The sequence below is a fragment of the Pantherophis guttatus genome, chromosome 2 (genome assembly GCF_059756535.1).
Source record: "Pantherophis guttatus breed Tessera chromosome 2, ASM5975653v1, whole genome shotgun sequence".
Lineage (NCBI taxonomy): Eukaryota > Metazoa > Chordata > Lepidosauria > Squamata > Colubridae > Pantherophis > Pantherophis guttatus.
The window spans coordinates 264,501,314-264,527,988 of record NC_142064.1 but is presented as its reverse complement, the minus strand read 5'-3'; the positions used below and the strand labels follow the sequence as shown (position 1 = coordinate 264,527,988).

Below are 26,675 nucleotides of genomic sequence, written 5' to 3'. Positions count from 1 at the left end.
TTAAATGTGAGCCAGCAGTGAGTGGCAGCAGTCAAAATAACCAATACAATCCCAGGCTGCATTAATAGAGGGATAGAATCAAGATCATGTGAAGTTCTAGGACCTCTTTATAAAGCCTTAGTAAGACCACACTTGGAATACTGCATCCAATTCTAGTCATCACAATAAAAAAAGATGTTGAGACTCTGGAAAACATGCAGAGAAGAGCAACAAAGATGATAAGGGGGCTGGAAGCTAAAACATACAAAGAACGGTTACAGGAATTGGATATGTTGAAAGAAAGACAAGGGGAGGCATAATAGCAGTATTGTAATATTTGAGTGGCTGCCACAAAGAGGAGGGGATCAAGTTAGTTGCAGAAGTTGCAATGCTAAGTAATGTCACACTTCACTTTTTCACTTGGCTCAGTTGCAAAGGTCGGTTGCTCGGAGTTGAAAAGGACCTGCATGCCAGGAGCCTTAGTGGCGCAGCAGACTAAACTGCTGTTAAAGTAGCACTTAGCTGCCAGCTGCCTGCAATTACTGCGAGTTCAATTCTCACCAGGCTCAAGGTTGACTCAGCCTTCCGTCCTTTCGAGGTAGGTAAAATGAGGACCCGGTTTGTGGGGTCAATAACCTGACTTTGTATAAAATAGAACACCGCTCAGGGGGGGCCAAAAAACCCTACTAAGCAGGTATATACAAAAGTATGAAGGCTATTGCTTAATGCATTGTAAGCCGCCCTGAGTCACCGGAGAAGGGCGGCATATAAATAGAACTAATAAATAATAAATAAATAAATAATCACTGAAAACATCCAAACGTCTTGGTGGAGATTGGACAAACGTGTTTTTCCACCTCCTGTCACTAGATGGCGGTCAGGCAAAATCTGTTCCTACAAAACCATCAACACTGCATTGCTAGAAAGGATGGGAGGAGAGGAGAGGAGAAGCGCAGAGGAACTTCCTCTTCCGGATGACTGATGGGAGGAAGTTGGTGTGCAGAGCGGCTCTTGTGCTGTTTCCATGGTCGGAGCAGCAGCTGGCAGGTGAGTGGAGGGCAGCAGGTGGGAGGAGAGTCCGGGAGCAACTTGGGCTGGAAGCGGAGAAGCAACTGGGCTGAAGCCTCTCAGCTGCGGCTGCTGCAGGTTCCTTCCCTCCCCAAATGGAAGCCCACTGGTGCTGCAGGCTGGGAAACTGGGGGCTGCAATTTCTGCTGGTGGGAAGCTTGAAAAAGCCTCTTTCAAGTGGAGGTTGGTTCTTTGGGAATGGCTTCCCTCCAGAGGTTGTGGCTGCTCTCATCACGAGGGTTTTGAGGGGAGATTGGGCAGCCATTTGTTCTGGACGGAATAGGGTCTCCTGCCTGAACAGGGGATGGACTAGAAGACCTCCAAGGTCCCCCCAACTCAATTCTTCTCTTATGGACCTGATGTTTTCTGGGCAACAAGATCGGATTTATTTGCCTCTGGTCTTTTTTGGGTTGTTCTTCTTTTGTTCTACTTCCATTTCTAGCTAACAAGTATGTGTTTCCTATTGGTGCCCCCATCCGTGTATTCACCAGGTTTAACTGTGCTTAACCCAGCACTTTTCAAAAATATAGCTATTGAATGTTTTGACTATTCAGGTGTATTTATTTATTTCTTTATAAATTTTATTGTCCACCAACGTTACCGTGACACCACTGTGGGCATCTTAAGAGACATAAAAAAAAACATTAAAAGCTAAATTAATTGTAGGAAGGAAAATCTGGTCCTGTTTTAAGCCAGGAGAAAGAAGCTGGAAATAAAAGGGAGGCTGATTGGAAAGAAGGATTCTTTTTACTGATGAGCAGAACCAACAGTATCATGTTGTTCTGGGACAGCTGACAAAATGGGGTTGGGATAGGTGGGCTTTTATACATTCTTTGGGGTTTTGTGTTTGAAATGCTCCAGGGGGTTGTGCAATGTAGTCTTTTGCTATTCTGATGGTCCTGGGTTAATCCTATTATGTCCTAAAAGTCCTGTCCTGTCCTTAATCCCATCAACTGGAGCTGAAGGTAGAATAGAATAGAATAGAATTCTTTATTGGGCAAGTGGGATTGGACACACAAGGAATTCGTCTTGGTGCATACGCTCTCGGAGTACATAAAAGAAAAGATACATTCGTCAAGAATCATAAGGTACAACACTTAATGATAGTCATAGGGAAACAGTCAATATAAATCTTAAGGATACCAGCAACAAGGTTACAGTCATACAGTCATAAGTGGGAGAAGAAGGGTGATAAGGTGTTTTGTTTGTGAATAGATTGGGCACAAAATCTCCATCTCTAAAGACTTCAGGCATCTGCTGGAGGCTGTTGTATGGTGCTTTCAGCCTTAGTTAAGATTTTTCTCCATTTCTCCTTTGGGGAAATATAATATTCTGCCTCTTAATATTCCCCAACATATTTCATTCTTCTCGGGGGAGGATGTCCCACAAAATTAATAGTAAAGATTAAAATCAAGGACATATGGGAAAGACAGGGGTGGAATGGTGGGGGGAGGGGGATCTACTACTTGATCAAGGGCAAGCATAGGTAGTCCTCACTTACCATTGGTTCACGGAGCCTTTCAAGTTACAATGACACTGTAGAAGCAGACGTAGTTATGAAGGTGCAGGAAAAGGAGAGTTGCACCAATTCGGATTCTGCAAACTGGTGCACTTTTATGATGATTTCAGCATCCTACACATGATCCCCATTTGTGACCTTCCCAGCTGGCTTCTGACAAGTAAAATCAGTGGGGATGCCAGCAAGAAGTTGCAAGCTAGAGTCATGTGATATTGCGTTTAACAACCCACAGTGATTTGTTAAAGAACTGCAGTGGAACAGATGTAAGTTGGCACCGTCATGTGACTTCATGCTTCATGATTGGGCCACTTAGTGACACAGATGCCAGTCCCAATTGCAGTCAGTAAGTGAGGACTACTTCAATTGGGATGTCACCAAAGGGGTGGTGGAAAGTATTTTCTGCCCTTACTTGGAGCTCAGTGCTTCCATGGGCATAACTGGTGTGTCAAATCTTACTTTAGGCATCATTTCATCCTTTAAACCCCCTACATCTGAAAAGTTAGCATCATGCAGATAGACAGGTGTGGCTTAATAAAACAAAAGACAGAGTCCAAGTGTCCAAGTGATAAGCTAATGCATTTATTCAGCTGAATAAAGACGGGTCCCTCTTAAGAAGGAAGGAATCCTGAGCATAGTGCAAGGCAGATATTTACCGTATATTTCGGAGTATAAGGTGCATCTACCTTTTTTGGTTTTTTTTTTAAAAAAATTTTTTTTTAATTTTTTAGACAAACACACATACAAACATACAATGTATTTTCTCTGAACAGAGTATTTGGCTGGTTCAGAAATATAAACAGTGTTTAGTCATTTCAATTAAATTTACAATTTCTATATTTCCTTTTTGCCATATTTATTCCATATCTATTTTTTAAAAAAAAACAATTATTACCCTTCATCCTCATCTCTAATCTTAATCAAATTCAATTTTTCTCTTCTCTTCTATATTATACCCCTTCCCATTGTTATCTATTTTTATATTCATCCTCACATTGGTTAATTATGTAATATTACAATTGTTTAATACAAATTCAACATTTTAATATAAATTAGTTATATATATCTTTTTTTTGTATATTAATCAATATGAACATAAATATTCCAATTTTCATGCAATCCAATTTCTTACAAATCAATTAATTATATTTACCAATAATAATAAACCATATAATTTTCCCCTCTTATGTTACTCATTTTCACATTTTAAACTCTCCCAATAACCCAAATAGTTTTGCCCATATAATCTTCCAAACCACAACTTAATCATTTCTACTTTCATCACAATATATAAATAAAAATATTTCAATCATTACAATTTCCCTAATTAAAGTTAAAAATGTTCTAGCTGTTATCCAAGCTATAATTTAATCCTTTTTACTTTCACCACCATATACCATTAAAGGTATTTCAATTGTTCCAGTTTATACTTATTCATATTTGTAAAAAAAATATAAAAATAAAAACTTATCATTGTCTAGATTTCAAAAATACAAAGACAAATATTCCAATTATTATTCATTTCATTTTTACAATCATGATTTCCCATTTATTTCTTACTACTATTCATATTTCAATTCTAAATATGTATAACATTTTTCTCTTTCATTTCTTTTTCTTTTTCTCCCTTCCCATTTTTATTTTTGCCTTTTTCATTCTTTTTTTCTTTTGTGTTTAAAATCTTGAACTCTCCTCTTTTGCCCTAAATTGTTTGCACCTACCTATTTAGTGAGGAAAAAGAAGAAAAAGAAATCTCCCTCTGCCTAATTTTGCCTCGTTGCAGCAAACAGCCTGCTTTACTTTCAGTTTCGTTTTCCGCATAGCTTGATTAGCACAAGGGGGGGGGAAATCTGCTCCAGCACTCTTTGCAGCAAGCAGCAGAGCCCTGCACAAAACAGCTGAGAGCAGATCAGCTGAGAGTTGGGAGGCCAATCTAATCAACTTGTGCTAATTAGCCTGTGCTGAAGCTGAAAGGAGCTGTTTTTTCTTGCTGTTTGCTTGCAAGGAGGTAACTGCTGCGAGGCACAGGCCAAAGGGTGGGGGCCAGTGGGTGGGCAGGGCTACATTTGGTGTATAAGACGCACCTGAATTTTCACCCCCTTTTTGGGGGTAAAAAGGTGCGTCTTATACTCCGAAAAATATGGTATACATTTCTTTGCTTTTGCTTCATTACATTAGAGGCAGTTGGGACATGACAGATAAGAGATAGAAATATAAAAATTATAAAAATAGTCAAGCATGCCTTCTGTAGTTTTGGTCACATGTGTTTTCCTGTGAAAGTTTCTATGGCCTCAGAAGCCTGTTGAGGTCTGAACTTCAGCCTTGCCATTTCAACATGTGAGCAGTCATCAGATTGCTGATTAACATTAGCATAGAAAGTTTGACTAACTATTTTGAGATGCTTTTCAGGGTTGAAAGACATAGGTTTTCTCCATATTGCAGGCATGTGTATTTTTATTTCTTTGAGTGTATATATCTGCAAATGTATAATCCATCCCCAGGACTTCCAGATATACAGTCATGTGAAAAAGAAAGTACACTCTCCTTGACTTCTATGATTTTATATATCAGGACGTAGTAAAAATCAGTTGGTCCTTAGAAGTTCTTAAAAGTAGGTAAATACAACCACAGATGAACAACAACACATGACATTTTACATCAGGTCATCATTTATTTTATAAAAAGAAAGCCAAAACGGAAAAATCATGTGTAAAAAATTGTATGATTCAATCATTTGTAGAACCACCTTTAGCAGCAACAACTAGAAGTAATTCTTTTCTGTATGACTATCAATCTCTTGCAGTGTTGTGGAAGAATTTTGACCCTCTCTTCTTTACAACATTGCTTCAGTTCATTGAGGTTTGTGGGTGTTTTTTTATGCACAACTCTCTTGAAGTCCCGCCAGTCGGGTTGAGGTCTGGACTTTGTATTTGAAAACAACCCTTTGCACTGCTAAGAATTTGTGATTGACCCAGTCAACTAGTGAATTTCATCATTGAATGGATATTCGAACTTGGATCTGAGTAGTCTTCCATGTGTTAAATGAATCACGATTAATGTAAGAACTTATTTGAGCATTGGGGCATGTTTGCTTTTTCATTGTAATGTAACCCTTTTTCTTTTTTTCTCATCTTCTGCAATCTTTTCATGCACAATTAAAGATACATTTTTATTTGAATCTTATAGACAAAGAAGATGTCATAAAAGAAGATGGCAATGAGCACTCTGGACAACTGAGGATAACAAGCAACATTGAAGACCAAAGCAAGTCACTCCAGGAATCAAAATATTTTCCATTTTCTTCAGACAGCTACACAATTCTTCACCTTCCTCGGCAGGTGAGAGAAAAACGAGAGAAAATGAAGAAGAGATTTCTAACTGGGAAAAGTAGAGTGTGAAATTCAAGCATACATTACATGAAAAGTCAAAGGAGATTATTCTTCCATTGAGCAAAAAAAGGAAATATCTGGTAGTCAGTGGGGGGGAAAACATCATTTGGAAAGGTATGTAGGGCAGACAGTGTTGCAGGCTTCACTCTGGGAGGAAGAAAACGGCTTGAATTAAAGCTTCAGTAAATAAGGGATCATTGATATTTTAGACCTCCTCAAGAACATTAGTTGTGGAAAAGCTCCATAGATGTGCCTATTGTGGGAAAGATACAACTTGCAAATCACAGTTGATTATACCAGAGAGGATCCCGACTGGAGAAAAACCATACAAATACTCTGAATGTGGCAAAACCTTTTGTCAGAACAACGCCATTGTGGTCCATGGAAGAACTCACACAGGAGAGAAACCCTACAAGGGCTCCCAATGTGGTAAATGCTTTAGTGAGCATGGCAACATGGACTCACACCAAGGAAAAACTGTTTGAATGTCCTGATTGTGAGAAATGTTTCTGTGATAATTCCAGCCTTGTGAGACACCAGAGAACTCACACAGGAGAGAAACCTTTTGAATGTCCTGACTGTGGGAATAGTTTCAGTCGAAATTCTCACCTCGTTTCACACCAGAGAACTCACACAGGAGAGAAACCCTTTGAATGTCCTGTTTGTGGGAAAAGTTTCAGTCACAATTCTAGCCTGGTGATACACCAGAGGACTCACACAGGAGAGAAACCCTTTGAATGTCCTGATTGCGGGAAAAGTTTCAGTCAATATTCCAACCTCATTGGTCACCAGAGGACTCACACAGGAGAGAAACCCTTTGAGTGTCCTGATTGTGGGAAAGGTTTCAGTCACAATTTCAGCCTGGTGAAACACCAGAGGACTCACACAGGAGAGAAACCCTTTGAATGCTCCTATTGTCATAAAAGTTTCAGTCACAATTCTAGCCTGGTGATACACCAGAGGACTCACACAGGAGAGAAACCCTTTGAATGTCCTGATTGCGGGAAAAGTTTCAGTTGGAATTCCAGTCTGGTGAGACACCAGAGAACTCACACAGGAGAACACCCCTTTGAATGTCCTGATTTTGCTAAAAGTTTCAGCTATAATTCCAACCTGGTGACACACCAGAGAACTCACGCAGGAGAGAAACCCTTTGAATGTCCTGATTGTGGGAAAAGTTTTAGTCAGAATTTCTGGCTGGTGATACACCAGAGAACTCACACAGGAGAGAAACCCTTTGAGTGTCCTGATTGCGGGAAAAGTTTCAGTCGGAATTCCAACCTAGTGAGACACCGGAGAACTCACACAGGAGAAAAACCATATGAGTGTCCAGATTGTGGGAAAGATTTCAGTATTAGGACTAGCCTTTTAAATCATATGCTTATACACACAGGGGAGAAACCATTTGAGTGCCCCGAGTGTGGATGGTGCTTCAGGAAACATTCCAGCCTTATTGCACACACGAAAATCCATATGAGGCCCCAAGTGATAAGTGTAGAGAAGGCTTGAATCTCATTTTTAATGTTCCATTGTAACTCAAGTTGAGAAATTGACTGTTTAATTTGACTACAAAGGATTTGCCTATTTTTTTTGTAGGCAAATATGTAATGGTATTAGACAGGAAGGAGGAAGGAAAGAATGGCAACATATTATTTTAATAATGCCTATCTAACCATCAGCAGCAGAACTTGCTGGATATGGGTAGTCCTCGGGTTACGAATGTAATGGAGCCTGCCCATTCCATCCGTAATTGAGAATTTGTGGGAGTGAATCTCATACATTGAATGACATCACTCCCTGCTTTCGCCCAGGCATTCGTTGCTTTCCCACTCCCGATCAGTTTGATGAGGCCTCTGACACCGAGAAAGAAGCCCTGAGAAGGTGTGCGCAGTCTCTTGGGACTGCTTTCTAGTCGGCAAAGCGCTTGAGGATTGTGTTCCTGTAGGCTTTGGCAGCCCTTTGCAAAAAGCCTTTGCCTTCAGGAACAGGGTTTCGGAGGGATGTACCCACTCTTCCCAAGTTCCGCTGGTGCCAATAAAGTCTTTTTGCAAAGGGCTGCTGAAGCCTACAGGAATGCAATCTCCCTACAAGCTTCAGCAAGGAAATGGTAAACAGAGGGAAGACCTGAGGGACCAAAGCATTTCCTCTGTTTGCAAACATCCAGGTCTCAATTTGCAGAGAATAGAGGCCCTAAATGCGAGATTACACAAGATCTCATCCTACTGATCTCGCGATACGCTAAGCCTCTGTTCTCTGCAAATGCAGGCAAATAGAGGAGATATTTCCAAGATAAGTGAAGGCAAAGTGCTTGTGAAGACCCGGGGTGGGGGATAGGGGTGAATATTGCAGAGCCACTGGTCGTTCATAAGGGTGAAGTGCTGTGGTGGTGCAATATTTATAATTTGGTGATTTGTTCATAAACACTAGGGGGCACTTATCTTCGAACATTGGCTAAGAGAACACACGTAACTCAGGGATTACCTGTATTTATTTTTGCAGAAATTGTGCAATTCTGTAAAAATCTTTTTGGGGTTTTCTTTGCATTTTTATCATGGTAGATGATAGAAATGCCATGTACAGAGTCCCAGCCTTTTTCTCCCTGGGTGTCCTCGAGATTTTCAGCCCCAGAATTCTCTAGCCAGGATCTCTTGTGAATTGGAGCACTCAGAATATAGGTAGAGATTGTGGCTCCTTATCTAAGGAGAAAGAGAGAGGAGATGAGAAGTAGACAGGATCTCAAATTCATCTTTTCCTACCAGTTCCAGGAATTCAGTGCACCAAGCATATCTGTTCAGGTTGTGTCAAGAATGAGGCACACAAGTTGAAGATACCATATGAATAGCAAATATATACGGGGAGTTTGGGGCACTGACAAAACTAGTGTAAAATTTCTGATATAAAGACTGTTCTGCCTTCCACGTGACCTTCATGGAGAAGAGCTGTAGGAATATTGAGTTGAGGAGAAAAGGGATTGTGGTTTTGAGCACAGGACCTCTAGGTTTATTTGCAACTCCTGTGATCTCCTTTGTTTTTTTAGGGGCTTCCTTGTTAGTCTTTGACGGCTGGTGGGTGAGATCAGCACCAAGGGACTGATACTTTTGTGGTCCCCCCCCCTTGGTGGGGAGATGTGAGGGGGAAAATGGTACACTAGATAATGCAGATCAATTATCCTGATTTTTCTGGGATGAGAAGACACCATATAATTAGAGGATTGTTTATTTCACCAACAAGAGCCTTGATAGTACAGTGGTTTAGTGCACCCTGTTATTAACACAGCTGCCTGCAATTTCTGCTGGTTCGAATCTCTCCAAGGCTCAAGGTTGACTCAGCCTTCCATCCTTTCTAAGGTAGGTGAAATGAGGACCCAGTTTGTGGGGGCAATAAGCTGACTTTGTATAAAATATACAAAAGTATGAAGGCTATTGCTTAACGTATTGTAAGCTGCCCTGAGTCTCCAGAGAAAGGCGGCATATAAATCAAATTAAAAAAAAAAAAAAGATTCAAAAAGACAGGTTACAATGTTTTTTAGTAGATCACATTACCCGTGCTCCCTTTGAAGGACAGCCAACAACCAGGACCAGGCCAGATGTGTAGAGAAACCAAGAGGCTCTTGGCCTGAGTCTTAAATCCAAGTGATTTCAAATTTAAAGATGTGCAAAATTTCTAAAATTTAAAATGGTAAAATTATGCTTAATCTATTTATCTTTTTCTCTTTCCTTGGTGTCATATTTTAGAGCACATGTTTACCACGTTATCTTACGGTTAGCAGTTCGAAATGCAATGTTCTCAAAGCCTCTCATAGGGCTATATAACAATATCAAGCAAAATTAAATAAAGCCAATTTAAGAGTCATAGGAGATGGTCTACAGGGCGAGGTCAAAAGTCATAAATTCCCAATCAGAGGAACATTCTTTTTCGTCAGAATCAAAATTTGTAGTTGAGATTGAAAGGGGTAAAATATGTGTTATTTGGAGGATACTGGGTCTTGAAAACTGCAGCCTTGAATTTGGGGCTGGAGTAGCAGGAACAGCTGAATGGATAGATTTTGTGGGGAGGAGGAAGATCTAGTCTGGTGGTCACCAGGCTAAAGCCTGAGATGGTCATTTGTGATCCTGCTTTAGTGTCTGGAGATTCTCAGTCATCCCGGTCATGGTTGTCCCAAACATGTTTTTTCAAGAGGCATTTGGACTTTCTCATTTTTCTTTGAAGACATTTCACTTCTCGTCCCAGAAGTTTCTTAGATCGGAGCTGAAGAAGCTTCTTGGATGAGAAGCGAAACGTCTTCAAAGAAAAATCAGAAAGTCCAGTTACCTCTTAAAAAGCACCTTTAGGTTCTGTTTTAGGCACAAAGACATCTCAGAGACTTTGACCTATCCCGTTGTCTCAGGCCTTGGAAAGGGGAAATCCACTTTCAAAAAATCTTGCCAAGGAAACTGCAGGGAAATGGAAGTGCAGGATAACTTCCCAAAACCTATTTTTGCAACTGAGCGAACCTTGAAGAGAGAACCTTGACCTACTTAGCTTCTCAAGATTAGGGAGGTGTTGTGCCATAAATATTTATGAAGTTCTTGTTTGTATGCACAGCCACTAAATGATTTCCAGCTTCATCCTATGAATAGAATAATGAAACATGGAAAAATAACTGGGAACATCCACCTTCCAAACCACATCTAGATAGGAGAGATTCTTTCTGTCTGCATCCTTGCAGAGCCTAAATCTCACTAGAGGGAAGACTTGCTTTGAGCAGCCGTCCCAATCTCCACAGGAGTTAGATTTATTATTCCCAAACTTTTGGGCAAAAGACTTGGAGGGCTATACTTTGCAGAAAGCTGATGTATAGATTTCTGCACTTTCTTAGGGGTGACTCAGTGGAGATCAAAATCTCTACATCCCCAAACTTTATGACTGATTTGCTGTGTCTACCAAGGATTTAAGACCCAGGAGAATCAGTGGGTCAGAGGCTCAAAGGGAGCCAGCTTCATTCGTACTGCCCAGAGATGCTTCCAAGCACACCCATGCTAAATGCCTTGTGCGTCTGTGCATACACAGAAGCCTCCATTAGGTCAAAGTGAGAAAGTCACATACCCAGCAGGGCTAGAAAAGGGGGCTTAAGAAGAGGAGATGACTGCCTGTATATGGTAAGAGAAATGTTTCCAAAAGGCATTTCCAAGGACTGGAAAAAAGATTGGTAATACAGATGTTCATGCAACAATGTACCACTCTTTGTTTGATACCCATTCCTTTTTTTCATTGTAAATTTTAATCTAATAAAATATACAAAATTCTTGCCAAGGAAACTGCAAGGCCAGGCATCAAGACTGATTCTTTGTTTGATACTCTTTTTAATTAGAAATTTTCAATCTACTCTCTCTCTCTATATATAAAAGCGAAAACCACTCATACCATAATCACGAAATCTCCAGAACCGTAAAGCCTACAAACTTTAAATTTGCCCCGTTTGTTCCTCTTGGCTTCTAGGTGCTCACTAAGAAAGGAGTTTTCGAAATGACCATCAGGGCATTAATATTTCCTATATTATTATTATTAAAACTCTGATGCTAAGGAGTTCTACTCCGCCTCCCCACTTGAAAAGAAATCTGTTCCAAATGCAAAACACAAGCAGAGGAGAGGAATTTCAGTTTCAGTTTTACTTCCACAGCAGCAAGCAGGGGATACAATAGGGGAGGCTTCTGTGGGGCAAGCCTGACGGAGAGAAGGGGAGAGGATAGGGGAGGCTTCTGTGGGGCAAGCCTGATGGAGAGAAGGGGAGAGGAGAGGCCGATCATAACTACTCATTAATTTTCAAGTAGAAAATTAATTCCTCTTTCCTCTTAATTTTCCTCAATGGAGCTATCCCCACATGGAAGGAAGTAAGCAGGCCTACGAAGCAGGAAAAGGAGGTAACCACTTCCAAAAACCTTTGCCAAGGAAACTGCAAGGCCAGGCATGAAGACTGATCCAAAGGCACTAAATACGGAGCTAAATAGCGTCCCGTTTCACTTTTTCACTTGACTCAGTTGCAAAGGTCGGCTGCTAGGAGTCGAAAACATCTTCCAAAAGCCTTAGTGGAGATTGGACAGGCGTGTTTTTCCACCTCCCGTCGCTAGATGGCGGTCAGGCAACGTCTGTGCCTAGAAAGCCATCAATTCAGTGGTGCCATCCGTGATTGCGCTTAAACAAAGGAGTTTAAAACCATGGAGTACTGCATTGCTAGAAAGGATGGGAGGAGAGGAGAGGAGAAGCGCAGAGGAACTTCCTCTTCCGGATGACTGATGGGAGGAAGTTGGTGTGCAGAGCGGCTCTTGTGCTGTTTCCATGGTCGAAGCAGCAGCTGGCAGGTGAGTGGAGGGCAGCAGGTGGGAGGAGAGTCCGGGAGCAACTTGGGCTGGAAGCGGAGAAGCAACTGGGCTGAAGCCTCTCAGCTGCGGCTGCTGCGGGTTCCTTCCCTCCCCAAATGGAAGCCCACTGGTGCTGCAGGCTGGGAAACTGGGGGCTGCAATTTCTGCTGGTGGGAAGCTTGAAAAAGCCTCTTTCAAGGGGAGGTTGGTTCTTTGGGAATGGCTTCCCTCCAGAGGTTGTGGCTGCTCCGTCCCTGGAGGGTTTTGAGGGGAGATTGGGCAGCCATTTGTTCTGGACGGAACAGATATAAAATGTATTGGCCACCAACCTTACCATGACATAACTGTGGGCGGTTTAGAGACAGAAAATAATACATACACGTTAAGATCTAAACAAATTGTAGGAAGAAAAATCCGGTCTGGTTCCAAGCCAGGAGAAAGGAGCTGGAAATAAAATGCTTAGTGACACAGATGCCAGTCCCAATTGCAGTCGGTAAGTGAGGACTACTTCAATTGGGATGTCACCAAAGGGGTTGTGGAAAGTATTTTCTGCCTTTACTTGGAGTTCATGGCTTCCATGGGCATAACTGGTGCTTCAAATCTTGCAGAGGCTTTAGGCATCATTTGGTCATTTAAAGCCCCCACATCTGTCAAGTTAGTGTCATGCAGATTGTCAGGTGTGGCTCAATAAAATAAAAGAGAGTTCAAGTGTGTTTGTTTCTTCAGCTGAATATAGATGGGTCCCTCCTAAGAAGGAAGGAACCCTGAGCATAATGAAAGGCAGATATTTATACCTTTAATTCCTTTCACTTCATTACATAAGACGCAGCTGGCACATGGAAGATAAGGTACAGAAATATAGAAATTATAAAAATAGTCAAGCATGCCTTCTGTGATTTTGGTCACGTGCCTAACAGACAGGCTAGTAGTTTTCTGTGAACGTTTCCATGGCCTCAGGAGACTGTTGAGGCCTGAACTTCGGCCTTATCATCTCAACATATGAGCAAACATCAAATTGATCAGATTCCTCATTAACATTAGCGCAGAAGGTATGATCGAGATATTTTTCAGGCTTGAAAGACATTGATTTTCTCCATATTGTAGGTGTCTGTATTATTTCTCTCTGAATGTGTATATCTCCAAATGCATAATCTCTCCCCAAGACTTCCAGATAAACAGTCATGTGAAAAAAAGTACACTCTCCTTGACTTCTATGATTTTATATATCAGGACGTAGTAAAAATTGGTCCTTAGAAGTTCTTAAAAGTAGGTTAATACAACCACAGAGGAACAACAACACATGACATATTATATCAGGTCATCTTTTATTTTATAAAAAGAAAGCCAAAACAGAGAAGTCCTCTGTAAAAAATTGTATGATTCAATAATTCGTCAAACCACCTTTAGCAGCAACAACTAGAAATTCTTTTCTGTATGTCTTTATCAATCTCTTGCAATCCTCTTATGGAGGAATTTTGGCCCATTCTTCTTTACAAAATTGCTTCAGTTCATTGAGGTTTGTGGGTGTTTTTTTATGCACAATTCTCTTGAAATCCCGCCCATCGGGTTGAGGTCTGGACTTTGACTGCTATTGTAACACCTTGATTCCAACTCCGCTTTGGTCTGCTCTGTGCAAAGGACAGTGTTCCAGAAGTCATGTGATTTGTTCAGATGCAACTTTGCAAACCTCAGCCATGCTGCTATGACTTTTTTAGAGAGAAGAGGGTTTCCCCTCACAACCCTTCCAAACAAGCCATACTTGTTCAGTCTTTTCCTAATTGCACTGTCATGAATCTTAACATTTAACATGCTAACTGAAGCCTGTAAAGTCTGAGATATAACTCTTTGTTTTTTTGCAATTTCTCTGGCCATTGCATCGTCTGACTTTGGGGTGAATTTTCTTGGATGTCCAGTCCTGGGAAGATTGGCAACTGTCTTGAATGTTTCCCACTGGTGAATAATCTTTTTAACAGTTTACAGAGTTGGAAGGGACTTTATAGGTCATCTAATCCAACCCTCCCCACTCAAGCAAATGGCAGTCCAATCTTTTCTTGAAAGTCTCAAGTGATGAAGCTCCCACAACTTCCGAAGCTTTTCCATTGGTTGATTGTTTTCACTGTTAGAAAGTTCCTCCTTATTTCTAGGTTGAATCTCTCCTTAGTGCTTTGGAAAATAGCTTGACCCCTCCTCTCTGTGGCAGCCCCTCAAATATTGGAAGACTGCTATCATGTCACCCCTGGTCCTTCTCTTCACTAGACTAGCCATGCCCAGTTCTTGTAACCGTTCTTCATATGTTTTAGTCTTCCGGTCCCCTAAGCATCCTGGTTGCCCTCCTCTGCACTTTTTGTAGACTCTCAACATCTTTTTTATAGTGTGGTCAAAACTGGATACAGTATTCTAGGTGTGGTCTTACTAAGGCTTTATAGAATGGTATTAGTACCTTATTTGATCTTGATTGTATCTCTCTATTAATGCAATTAAGAAGCAATTGATCGAGGGCAATGTCAGCCCTCCGGTCACCGGGGCTGCCAATCTCACAGGGACCTTGGCCGCACCCCATATCGAAAGTTATTGGATGGGCCGGATGTTTACTGGGGCCTGGCTTAAACGCCACACCTGGAGCTGCCAGCAGGGAAGCACATCCATACGAACATGCCACACCAGGAGCCACCAGCTCAGCGGCATAAGGCCTCCGTGTCTTGAAAAGCACCTACGGTTGTTGAGGCGGTGCCCTGCTTTATCCAGGGCCGCGCGAAGCCTGCCAGGGCTGGATGGGAGGCGAGGCGAGGCCTGCGTATGGTGCCCGCAGCATGTATGACCAGCGCGCTGGGCTCTGTCAGCACTGGATGCCACGAAAGGGGTGGGGGGTTATAGGGGCTGGTCCTGGATGGAGCTTTGTGGGTGAAACTGACGCTATATAAACGGTGGAGGGATTAACCACGTTAGCACTGATTTTGCCTATTGCCTGTTTGTCACTTAGTGCTGCTTGTTATAGTTTGTTGGATAAAGTTTGTCAGTTAACCATTTTTGGCTCTGTCTAAATTCCTTGCTGACGGCCAGAACGTGACAGGCACTTTATTAGCAGTACTCAGCTGCTACTTCACCTCTTTACACTATGGAAGCAGTGAGAAATTTCCTAACGGTGAGAACAATTAACCAGCAGAATGGCTTTCCTTCAGAAGTTGTGGTGCTCCATCACTGGAAACCTTTCAGAAGAGACATAATAGCCACTTCTCCGAAATGGTATAAGGTCTCCTGCTTGAGCAGGGCTTGTGTTAGAAGACCTCCAAGGTCCCTTCCAATTCTGTTATTACCTTCTGTTCTGTTGCGATGATACTTATGATACCCTGATAAGTAAAACCATAGAAATGAAAGAGGATGTACTTTCTTTTTCACTTGACTGTATGTGAAAACAACACTTTGCACTGCTAAGAATTTGTGATTGACTGAGTCAACAAGGGAATTTCATCACTGAATGGATATTCGAACTTGGATCTGGGTAGTCTTCCATGTGTCATGATTAATGTAAGAGCTTCTTTGAGTATTGTAGCATGTTTGCTTTTTCATTGTAATGTAACCCTTTTTCTTTTTTTCTCATCTTCTGCAGCCATTTCGTGCACAATTAAAGATACATTTTTATTTGAATCTTATAGACAAAGAAGATGGCAATGAGCACTCTGGACAACTGAGGATAACAAGCAGCATTGAACACCAAAGCAAGTCAGTCCAAAAATCAAAATATTTTCCATTTCCTTCAGAGAGCCACACAATATCTTCCTCAGCAAGTGAGAGGAAAATGAGAGAAAATCAAGAAGAGATTTCTAGCTGGGAAACTAGAGTTTGAAATACAAGCATACATTACATGAAAAGTCAAAGGAGATTATTTTTCCATTGGGCAAAAGAGGGAAATATCTGGAAGTTACTGGGGAGGAAAAGGTCAATTGGAAAGCCACGTAGAGCAGACAGAGTTGCAGGCCCACTCTGGGAGGAAGAAAACGGCTTGAATCAAAGCACTGCTAAACAAGGAATCATCCATACTTTTGACCTCCAAAGGAATATGAGTTGTGGAAAAGCTCCATAGATGTGCCTGTTGTGGGAAAGATACAACTTACAAATCACAGCTGATTATGCCAGAGAGGATCCCAACTGAAGAAAAGCCATACAATACTCTAAATGTGGCAAAACCACTGATCAGAATACCTCCATAGTGGTTCTTGGAAGGACCCACACAGGAGAGAAGCCCTACAAGTGCTCCCAATGCAGTAAATGCTTTAGGAAGCATGGCAACATGGACTCACACCGAGGAGAAACTGTTTGAATGTCCTGATTGTGAGAAATGTTTCTGTGATTATTCCAACCTGGTGATACACCAGAGGATTCACACAGAAGAGAAACCCTTTAAATATCCTGACTGTGGGGATAGTTTAAGTCAAAATTCTTTCCTCGTTTCACACCAGAGCACTCATACAGGAGAGAAACTGTTTGAATGTCCTGATTGTGGAAAAAGGTTCAATAAGAATTCCAGGCTGGTGACACACCAGAGGACTCACACAGGAGAGAAACCCTTTAAGTGTCCTGATTGTGGAAAAAGCTTCAGTCAGCATTCCAGCCTGGTGATACACCAGAGGACTCACACAGGCGAGAAACCCTTTGAGTGTCCTGATTGTGGTAAAAGTTTCAGTAACAATTCCACTCTGGTGAAACACCAGAGGACTCACACAGGAGAGAAACCCTTTGAATGTTCTGACTGTGGGAAAAGTTTCCGTCAGAATTCCAGCCTGGTTCAACATCAGAGGATTCATACAGGAGTGAAACCATTTGAATGTGCTGACTGTGGGAAAAGTTTCAGTCAGAATTCCACCCTGATTCAACACCAGAGGATTCACACAGGAGAGAAACCCTTTGAATGTCCTGACTGTGGGAAAAGTTTCAGTCATAATTCCAGTCTGTTTCAACATCAGAGCACTCACACAGGAGAGAAACCGTATGAGTGTCCTGTTTGTGGGAAAAGTTTCAGTAAGAATTCCAGTCTTGTGACACACCAGAGGATTCACACAGGAGAGAAACCCTTTGAATGTTCCAATTGTGGTAAAAGTTTCAGTACCAGTTTCAGCCTTGTGACACACCAGAGGACTCACACAGGAGAGAAACCCTTTAAATGTCCTGATTGTGGTAAAAGTTTCAGCAAGAATTCCACCCTGGTTCAACACCAGAGGATTCACACAGGAGAGAAACCCTTTAAATGTCCTGACTGTGGGAAAAGTTTCAGTCAGAATTCCACACTGGTTCAACACCAGAGGATTCACACAGGAGAGAAACCCTTTAAATGTCCTGACTGTGGGAAATGTTTCCGTCAGAATTCCAACCTCATCGGCCACCAGAGGATTCATGCAGGAGAGAAACTGTTTGAATGTCCTGATTGTGGAAAATATTTCAGTCAGAATTCCACACTGGTTCAAGACCAGAAGACTTACACAGGAGAAAAACCCTTTGAATGTCCTGACTGTGGGAAAAGTTTCCATCAGAATTCAAACCTCATCGGCCACCAGAGGATTCATGCAGGAGAGAAACTGTTTGAATGTCCTGATTGTGGGAAATGTTTCAGTAATAATTCCAACCTGGTGAAACACCAGAGGATTCACACAGGAGAGAAACCCTTTGAATGTCTTGACTGTGGAAAAAGCTTCAGTCAGAATTCCAGCCTGGTTCAACACCAGAGGATTCACACAGGAGAAAAACCGTTTGAATGTCCTGATTGTGGGAAAAGTTTCGGTCACAATTCCACCTTGGTGAAACACCAGAGGACTCACACAGGAGCGAAACCCTTTGAATGTCCTGACTGTGGGAAAAGTTTCAGTCATAATTCCAGCCTGGTTCAACATCAGAGGACTCATACAGGAGAGAAACCCTTTGAATGTCCTGACTGTGGGAAAAGTTTCAGTCAGAATTCCAGCCTGGTTCAACACCAGAGGATTCATACAGGAGAGAAACCGTTTGAATGTTCTTATTGTGGTAAAAGTTTCAGTAAGAATTCCAACCTGGTGAAACACAAGAGGACTCACACAGGAGAGAAACCCTTTGAATGTCCTGAGTGTGGGAAATGTTTCAGTCAGAATTCCACCCTGGTTCAACACCAGAGGATTCACACAGGAGAAAAACCCTTTAAATGTCGTGACTGTGGGAAAAGTTTCCGTCAGAATTCCAACCTCATCGGCCACCAGAGGATTCACACAGGAGAGAAACCGTTTGAATGTTCTGATTGTGGTAAAAGTTTCAGTAACAATTCCAGCCTGGTGAAACACCAGATGACTCACACAGGAGAGAAACCTTTTGAACGTCCTGACTGTAGGAAAAGTTTTAGTCAGAATTTCAGCCTTGTTCAACACCACAGGACTCACACAGGAGAGAAACTGTATAAGTATCCAGACTGTGAGAATGATCTCAGTACTAAGGTTAACCTTATAAATCATGTACTTATACACAAAGGGGAGAAATCATTTTAATGCCCCGAGTGTGGATGGTACTTCAGGAAACTTTCTACCCTTATTGCACACAGAAAATCTCCTGAGGCCCCAAGCGATTAGTGTAGAGAAGGGTTGAATTTCATTTCTAGTGTCCCAATGCAAGTCCAGCTGAGAAATTGACTATTTAAATTGATTAAATTAAATAGAATTTGCCTGATTTTTTGTAGGCAAATATGTAATGGTATTAGATGGTGCAGAGGAAAGAAAAAGTTGGAACATATTACTTTGATAATGGCTATCTTGCCTTCAGCATAAGAAGTTGCTGGATATTTATTTTTGTAGAAATTTGTCTATTATGTAAAAATCTTTTTGGGAGTGTTCTTTGCATTTTTGTGATGGTGGATGATAGAAATGCTTTGTGCCAGGAATCCCAGCCTTTTTCTCCCTGGGTCCCCCCAAGATTTTCAGCCTTAGAATTCTCCAGCCAGCATCTCTTGGGGATTGGAGCCCTGAGACTATAGATTGTGGCTCCTCATATAAGGAGAAAGCAAGAGGAGAAGAGACACAGAGGGGGTTCAAAGTTTATCTTTTCCTAACGGTTCCAGGAATTCAGTGCACCAAGCATGTCTGTTCAGATTGTGTCGAGAATGAGGCACGCAAGTGGAAGAAACGATATGAATAGCAAATATATTGGGGGAGTTTAGGGCAGTGAGAAAAGCAATGTAAAATTTCAGATGTAAAGGCTGTTCTGCCCTGCAGGTGACTTTCATGGTTCAAAAGCCAAAAGAAGCAATTCGATTGAAACATGTCAGTTGCTACATGTTCTTTTTCTCCCCAGATTTTATTCCATTTGTGGTACATGCTTTAAAACTGGTTCTCCTTCATATGAGGGTGGCCTTGTGATTTTATGGACACCTTCTTTTCTTGACATGAAGTTTCAAGTCACACTCATGGTACATTGCACTGAACAGAACACAGTGATTTGCTTAATGACCACAGCTAGAACAGATGTTCTAAGTTGGCATGGTAAAGTGAGAACATATTTAATGACCACACCAGTCAGGAATGGACTTGATTCCAATGACTGTTGTTAAGTGAGGACTATATTAATCAGGTTATCATTGTGGTTCTGCAGAATATTTCTTACCTTTTTTCTTACAGGCAGTCCTCAGGTTAGAACAGTTCATTTAGTAACTCAACAGCACCGAAAAAAGTGACTGGTGACTGTTTTTCCCATGACCATTGCAGCATCCCCATGGTCACATGTTCAAAATTCAGATGCTTGGCAAAACACCCATAATTATGATGGTTGCAGTGTCCCGGACTCATGTGATCCTCTTTTGTCACCTTCTGACCAACAAAGTCAACAGGGAAGCCAGATTCACTTAACAACCATGTGACTAATTTAACAACTGCAGTGATTCACTTAACAACTGTGGCAAGAAAAGGTGTAAAATGGGGCAAAACTCACTTAACAAATGTCTCACTTAGCAACAGTGAAATTTTGGGCTGAATTGCGGTTGAGGACTTCCTGTATTTACATAAAGTATCAGAGTTGGAAGCGACCTTAGAGGTGGTCTAGTCCAACCCACCGATCAAGACAGGAGACCCTATTCCATTTCAGACAAGAGACTGTCCAGACTCTTCTTAAAAGCCTCCAACCGGAACCCTGTCCTTTAATGCCGCTGAAGCTCTTGGGATCATTTCATCAATTAACATCCTCCCCTTGCTTTAAAGTTAGATCAAAAAGTGTGAGTGTGTTGTATGGAGTAATCACGACAGACACACCCCTCCACCCAAAGAATGAAATATTTTGGGGAATATTAAAAAGAGGCAGAATATTATATTTCCCCAAAGGAGAAATGGAGAAAAAAAAATACTAGCAAAGGCAGAAAGCAGCCACAACAGTTTCCAGCAGATGCCTGAAGTTTTTAGAGATGGATATTTTGTGTCCATTAAGAAATCTAGGCCAGCCTATTCACAAACAAAACACCTAGAATGCCAATTGATGGGATTAATCACAAATTAAAATTTGCATTTCCCCATCCAAAATCTAAGGACAGGACATAACTTTTTACTACAGGGGTCTTCAAAGTACAGCCTGTGGGATGCATATGGCCTGCTGAAGCAATGTATTGGGCCCACGCAGTGGTGGGATTCAGCCCTGCCCCTCGCCCCACCCCTACCAGCCATTTCTTGCATGGCTGGCTGTGCCACCTGCATGGCCCCTCCTCTAGCCGTCACCCTTATCTTCCAATGCACAGGAGTATGCAAACCGCAAAGGTAAGGGCGAAGGGGGAGGGTGGGCAGGGGAGGGCGTGTTTCACAATGGGGGAGACAGGGTCTCCTCCTGGAGCCCATTATGACGTGGAGCCACAGTATGACCCTGACCCACTCTCCCCTGACAACACTAGCATTGGCGTCAGCTTGTTTTCGCCTCCCAGATGTCAGTCACTTTTCCTGCAGATACTGCAGGCTGCCTGTCTTGTGATGCCCTGCCTCCCCGCCAGCCAGGTGGTCTTTGGGTCTCTGCCGACCAGTTGTTCATTGTATGGCTCATCAGCCTCTGGATGTCAGATTCTCATCATCTAGCACCAGTTCAGGGGTTCCTTCCCCTGCCTCCGGACAGCGAGAGAGAGAGACAGAGACTGAGGAAGGGAAGGAAGGATGATAGGAAGGAAGACAGATTCAGGGGTTGTGGTAAAAACTAGTTCAGTAATAAGGATGTGATGGCCCTCCAGTGGCTACTGCATTAGACTCCCATCATTCCTGACTATTAGTTGTGCTGTTTAAAAAATCCAGTGCCACCAGGGAGAAGTCAAGTTGTGAGTGATTGAAATTCCTCACATTGAAACTAAATGGTCATAACATAGGTATGTATTCTCCCTGACACATTTTCTTGTTATGTGCCCTATGATTTAAATTTCAGATAAATGTATTTCTCTGCTGTCGTCTTGTTAATTCAGCGAGCTATCTCAGGGCACTGCCGGGGTTGACGGGAATCCTGCAGAAAGTGCCTCAGGAGCCAGTCTCATCTCTGTACCCATCAAGCATTCCATGTCCTGGTTTCTCTTCCCCACCCCCATTTGCTCTTGTAGCACACTTTTCTTTCCTTCGATATAACAGGTAAAAGTCTCTGAACGTACCTGAGAGCTAAACTTTAGATGTACTTGAAATCTTAATTTCTCCAGAAATCTTAATTTCTCCCTTAATTTCTGCAGAGAGAGAGAGAGATAGACGGAGAGGGAGAGAAGGAAGGAGAGAGAGAAAGGGAGAGACTGAGACTTGTTGATTGTAGGCTCCTTGGGGCTGAGAAGAATTGCTGCAAAACTGAATTTATTGAAGTGGACCACTAGACTCCTAAACAACTTAATAAAATAGAATAACAGAGTTGGAAGGAACCTTGGAGGTTTTCTACTCCAACTCCCTCCATAGGCAGGAAACCCTACACCACATCAGACAAATGGTTATCCAACATTTTCTTAAAATCTTCCAATGTTGGAGCATTCACAACTTCTGGAGGCAAGTTGTTCCACTGATTGTTCTGTCAGGAAATTTCTCCTTAGTTCTGAGTTGCTTCTCTCCTTGATTAGTTTCCACCCATTGCTTCTTGTTGTACCCTAAGGTGCTTTGGAGAATAGTTTGACTCCCTCTTCTTTGTGGCAGCTCCTGAGATATTGGAACACTGCTATCATGTATCCCCTAGTCCTTCTTTTCATTAAACTAGACATACCCAGTTCCTGCAACCGTTCTTCATATGTTTTAGCCTCCAGTCCCCTAATCATCTTTGTTGCTCTTCTCTGCACTCTTTCTAGAGTCTCCACATCTTTTTTACATCATGGCGACCAAAACCGAATGCAGTATTCCAAGTGTGGCCTTACCAAGGCATTATATTAACACTTCACGTGATCTTGATTCTGTTTATGCAGCCTAGAACTATGTTGGCTTTTTTGGCAGCTGCTGCACATTGCTGGCTCATATTTAAATGGTTGTCCACTAGGACTCCAAAATCCCTCTCACAGTTACTACTGTTGAGCGAGGTACCACATATATTGTACCTGTGCCTTTTGTTTTTCTAGCCTAAATGTAGAACCTTACTTTTTTCAGCATTGAATTTCATTTTGTTAGATAGCGCCCAATGTTCAAGTCTGTCAAGATCCTTCTGTATCTTAAGCCTATCTTCTGGAGTGTTGGCTATTCCTGCCAGCTTGGTGTCATCTGCAAATTTGATGAGTTCCCCATCTATCCCCTCGTCATTGATGAAGTTTTGAAGAGTACTGGGCCTAAAACAGCCTTGGGGTACTCCACTGCATACTTCCCTCCATGTAGATGCAGTTCCATTGAGGACTACACGTTGAATGCGGTTGGTCAGCCAGTTACGAATCCATCTGGTGCTGATGCTGTCCAACCCACATTTTTCTACTTTATCTAGTAGTAGGTTATAGTCTACTTTATCAAATGCCTTACTGAAATCCAAGTAAATTATATTGACAGTGTTCCTCTGGTCCACTAATTTTGTCACTTTGTCAAAGAATGCAATAAGATTAGTCAGGCATGATCTGTTTTTTTAAAAAAGATTTTTTTTAATTTTTAAAACAAAACAAAACATAAAATAACCATCATCCATTACAATTACAGAAAGTGTGTCGATCGGTTACAATTCTTTTGTGCTTAATCCCATCTCCAAAATTTACAAGTTATTTCTCTTATTTGACAGTTTTTTATATCTCTTTAATTCTTTAATTAATTAATTTCTTTAATTCTGCTGGATCCAGGAAAGGCTTCTTGAGGAGGGGCCTTACAACCGCTTCCTTTAATGGTTGCGGGAAGGCCCCTTCCCTCAAGGACGCGTTAACTAAAGCCTGGAGTCAGCCTCGTGTCACCTCCCTGCTGGCATTGATGTATAGATATTTGAGTCCATTTTGATTGACCCTGTGTTTACTGTCTACATAACCTGTTGTTGTGGCTCCATTACCTGAGCCTGTGTTATCGGCAGGAGAGGACTCCGAGAGTGAAGGAGAGGAGTTGGCAAGGCCTCCCTCTCCAGGACCCTCCTCTCTGGCAATGCCTTCGGTGTCCTCCGAAGGTCAAGAGATGGGCCCGGGGCCAAGCACATCCACACAGCCACAGGTGGACAGTAATGAGGAAGATGAATCTTGGCTGGACCCTCGGCAGCGTCGCAGAGATAAGCGGCCGCTGCAGAAGAGGCGTGCCAGGGATTAGGCTGAGTCACTGGATCACACCCCACAGGGTATAAAAGAGGGTGTGGTGGCTGGTTCAGCTCTGTGACAAACAAAAAACGGATATCGGACGACCCTCTTTGTATTTACTGGACTTTGTTGATTATTGTGTATTGGCTTTATTCCCGGACGGAGAAACTCCCCCCTCGTGAGTAAAGAATACCTGGCAGCCAGCCACTGGGTTGCTGCCAATTCTGATACCGGATAAACTGTTGTCGGTTGAGTTCTTTAACTGTTGCCTGTCTGTGGGGGTGCGTGTGTGAGACGGGGACAGAACACCTGTGTTGTGCCTGACTGCCCCTACTTTCTTGCCACCTGTTTGATTAGGGCACATGGTATGTCATTCACTATTAAATTCTTGGTTTTGTTTGACAGCAAGGTTGGTAATCTTACTCGCACAAACATCTATGTTACATGCACTGATAACCCTATTAATTTTAGAATGCTGGGGATAGAAATGTTCTGTATCATGTTCTCCCCTCCCCAGGAAGAGTCCAGCCTGGTCGCCATCCTGTCCGGTGACTCCCAAGGTGGAGGGGTTTGCTGGGCTTGCTGGCGGGCGCTCCAATCGGTTAGCGCTTGGGTGGAGGGACCACAGGGTGATTGGAGCAGAGAAGAGCAGGGGGAAAGGGGAGGCCTCCAGTGACTATCACCATAGAGCAGGAAGCACATTCCCAGAGCAGCCGCTGCTCTTGCTGGGGTTTGGAAGCTGCAGAAGCGGAGTTTGTGGGAGAGAAAGAAAGACTTCTGTTGCTTCTGCTGCTGGCTGCACGCAAATAAAGCAGCAGAAGTCTTTCTTTCTCTCCCCCAAACTCCGCTTCTGCAGCTTTCAAACCCGGGCTGGAAACCCCTAGAAGCGGAGAAGAGGCCGGTTGGGCCAGCCGCCTGCTGCCAAGTCTTCTGACCAGTTGGCCTAGAACACTGTGGGGCCCCTCCAGCTGGGTGCCCTTCTCTGCTTTGCGGACAGCCGGGGCAGAGAGGCAATGATGGGTAAAGAAAGCCGCAGCCTGGCATGGAGTGTCAGCCACATCGATGTGGTGGAGGCCAGGGAGGCGCTCGAGCGAGGGGGGACAGGTGTTCCTTCGGCTTGGCGCCTTCAGGCAGCTCATTTTCCACACATACCCGCAGGAGGGGAGCGGCTTGTTGGCGGCACGCAGGACCCCCGGCTGTGAGTGTGCACAGCCCTGAAAATAATAAGACCCCCCCAAAAGCAAGGCCAAGCCCTTATTTTGGGGTTCAAAAATATATAAGACAGGGTCTTATTTTCGGGGAAACACGGTAGTATCTCCATGGTCATGTCATTTACATTCAGATGCTCGACAACTGATTCACATTTATGACTGTTGCAGTGTTCCAGAGTCATGTGATCCTCTTTTGTGACCTACTGACAAGCCAAGTCAATTGGGAAATTAGATTCACTTAATAACTGTGCTATAACTGTGTTACTAATTTAACATTAGCAAGGATTCACTTAACAAATGAGGCAAGAAAAGTAGTACAATGGGGCATAACTCACTTAACAAATTCCTCACTTAACATAAATTTTGGACTCAATTGTGGTTGTAAATTCAGGATTACCTGTAACTGATTACCTGGAAAAGAGCTGATGTGGTTCCCACCTTCAAAACAGGTAAAATAAACTCATCCAGGAAATTACAGACAGATAAGCCTGACATTAATACCTGGTAACATCTTGGAAAACATATCCAGGCAACAAATCTGTGAACACCTAGAAGCAAACAAGTTATAACTAGTAGCCAACATGGGCTGATCAAAAACAGATCATGCCAAACAAACTTTATTTCATTCTTTGACAAAGTGGCTAAATTAGTGAACCAGAGAAATGCTATAGACATAGTATACTTAGATTTCAGTAAAGCATTTGATAAAGTAGATCACAACCTACTTCTTGCCAACCTAGAAAAATGTGGCATAGGCAGCACCACCACAAAGTGAGTTTCCAACTGCTTGATCGTACTCAACGTGTAATCCTCAATGGAGCTATCCCCACATGGAAGGAAGTAAGCAGGCCTACGAAGCAGGAAAAGGAGGGAACCACTTCCAAAATCCTTTGCCAAGGAAACTGCAAGGCCAGGCATGAAGACTGATCCAAAGGCACCAAATACGAAGCTAAATAGCATCCCGTTTCACTTTTTCACTTGGCTCAGTTGCAAAGGTCGGCTGCTAGGAGTCGAAAACATCTTCCAAAAGCCTTAGTGGAGATTGGACAGGCGTGTTTTTCCACCTCCTGTCGCTAGATGGCAGTCAGGCAACGTCTGTGCCTAGAAAGCCATCAATTCAGTGGTGCCATCCGTGATTGCGCTTAAAAAAGGAGTCTTTAAACCATCGAGTACTGCATTGCTAGAAAGGCTGGGAGGAGAGGAGAGGCGCAGAGGAACTTCCTCTTCCGGATGACTGATGGGAGGAAGTTGGTGTGCAGAGCGGCTTTCGTGCTGTTTCCATGGTGGAAGCAGCAGCTGGCAGGTGAGTGGAGGGCAGCAGGTGGGAGGAGAGTCCGGGAGCAACTTGGGCTGGAAGCGGAGGAGCAACTGGGCTGAAGCCTCTCAGCTGCGGCTGCTGCAGGTTCCTTCCCTCCCCAAATGGAAGCCCACTGGTGCTGCAGGCTGGGAAACTGGGGGCTGCAATTTCTGCTGGTGGGAAGCTTGAAAAAGCCTCTTTCA

At 42.7% G+C, this 26,675-nt stretch overlaps 3 protein-coding genes across 8 annotated transcripts in view; all 3 read left to right on the top strand.

Moving 5' to 3' along the window:
• The window catches only part of LOC132710035 (uncharacterized), a 173,535-nt gene extending 162,280 nt beyond the window's left edge, over positions 1 to 11,255 (top strand). The window contains exons 1-2 of one of the 2 annotated variants that reach the window (XM_087884097.1): positions 932 to 1,026; positions 5,750 to 11,255. In XM_087884097.1, the coding sequence (XP_087740223.1) occupies positions 6,334 to 7,461 (1,128 nt within the window). In that variant the 5' untranslated portion in view covers positions 932 to 1,026; positions 5,750 to 6,333 and the 3' untranslated portion in view covers positions 7,462 to 11,255. Of the gene's footprint in view, positions 1 to 931; positions 1,027 to 5,749 lie in introns of those variants that run through there. The other variant, XM_087884098.1, reaches the window with a different exon arrangement.
• LOC117659802 (uncharacterized) lies at positions 988 to 20,555 on the top strand. Of its 2 annotated transcripts, none has more exons than XM_087883996.1 (2): positions 988 to 1,026; positions 15,898 to 20,555. In XM_087883996.1, exon 2 carries the CDS (start codon positions 16,571 to 16,573, stop codon positions 18,791 to 18,793), a length of 2,223 nt encoding a protein of 740 aa, XP_087740122.1. In that variant the 5' UTR covers positions 988 to 1,026; positions 15,898 to 16,570; the 3' UTR covers positions 18,794 to 20,555. The 2 variants fall into 2 exon arrangements, with proteins under 2 accessions (XP_087740122.1, XP_060544343.2); XM_060688360.2 differs by lacking the exon at positions 988 to 1,026 and adding an exon at positions 12,297 to 12,783 and having other exon boundaries at positions 15,944 to 20,555.
• The window catches only part of LOC117660368 (uncharacterized), a 31,919-nt gene continuing 17,472 nt past the window's right edge, over positions 12,229 to 26,675 (top strand). For 3 of the 4 annotated variants that reach the window (XM_060685381.2, XM_060685382.2, XM_087883987.1), the window contains exon 1: positions 26,363 to 26,478. The gene's annotated coding sequence lies outside the window, so the exon portion shown is untranslated. Of the gene's footprint in view, positions 12,291 to 26,362; positions 26,479 to 26,675 lie in introns of those variants that run through there. The other variant, XM_087883988.1, reaches the window with a different exon arrangement.

Coding starts and splice junctions, on each gene's coding strand:
- LOC117659802 (XM_087883996.1), top strand. CDS start 16,571: ATGGCAACATGGACTCACACCGAGGAGAAACTGTTTGAATGTCCTGAT.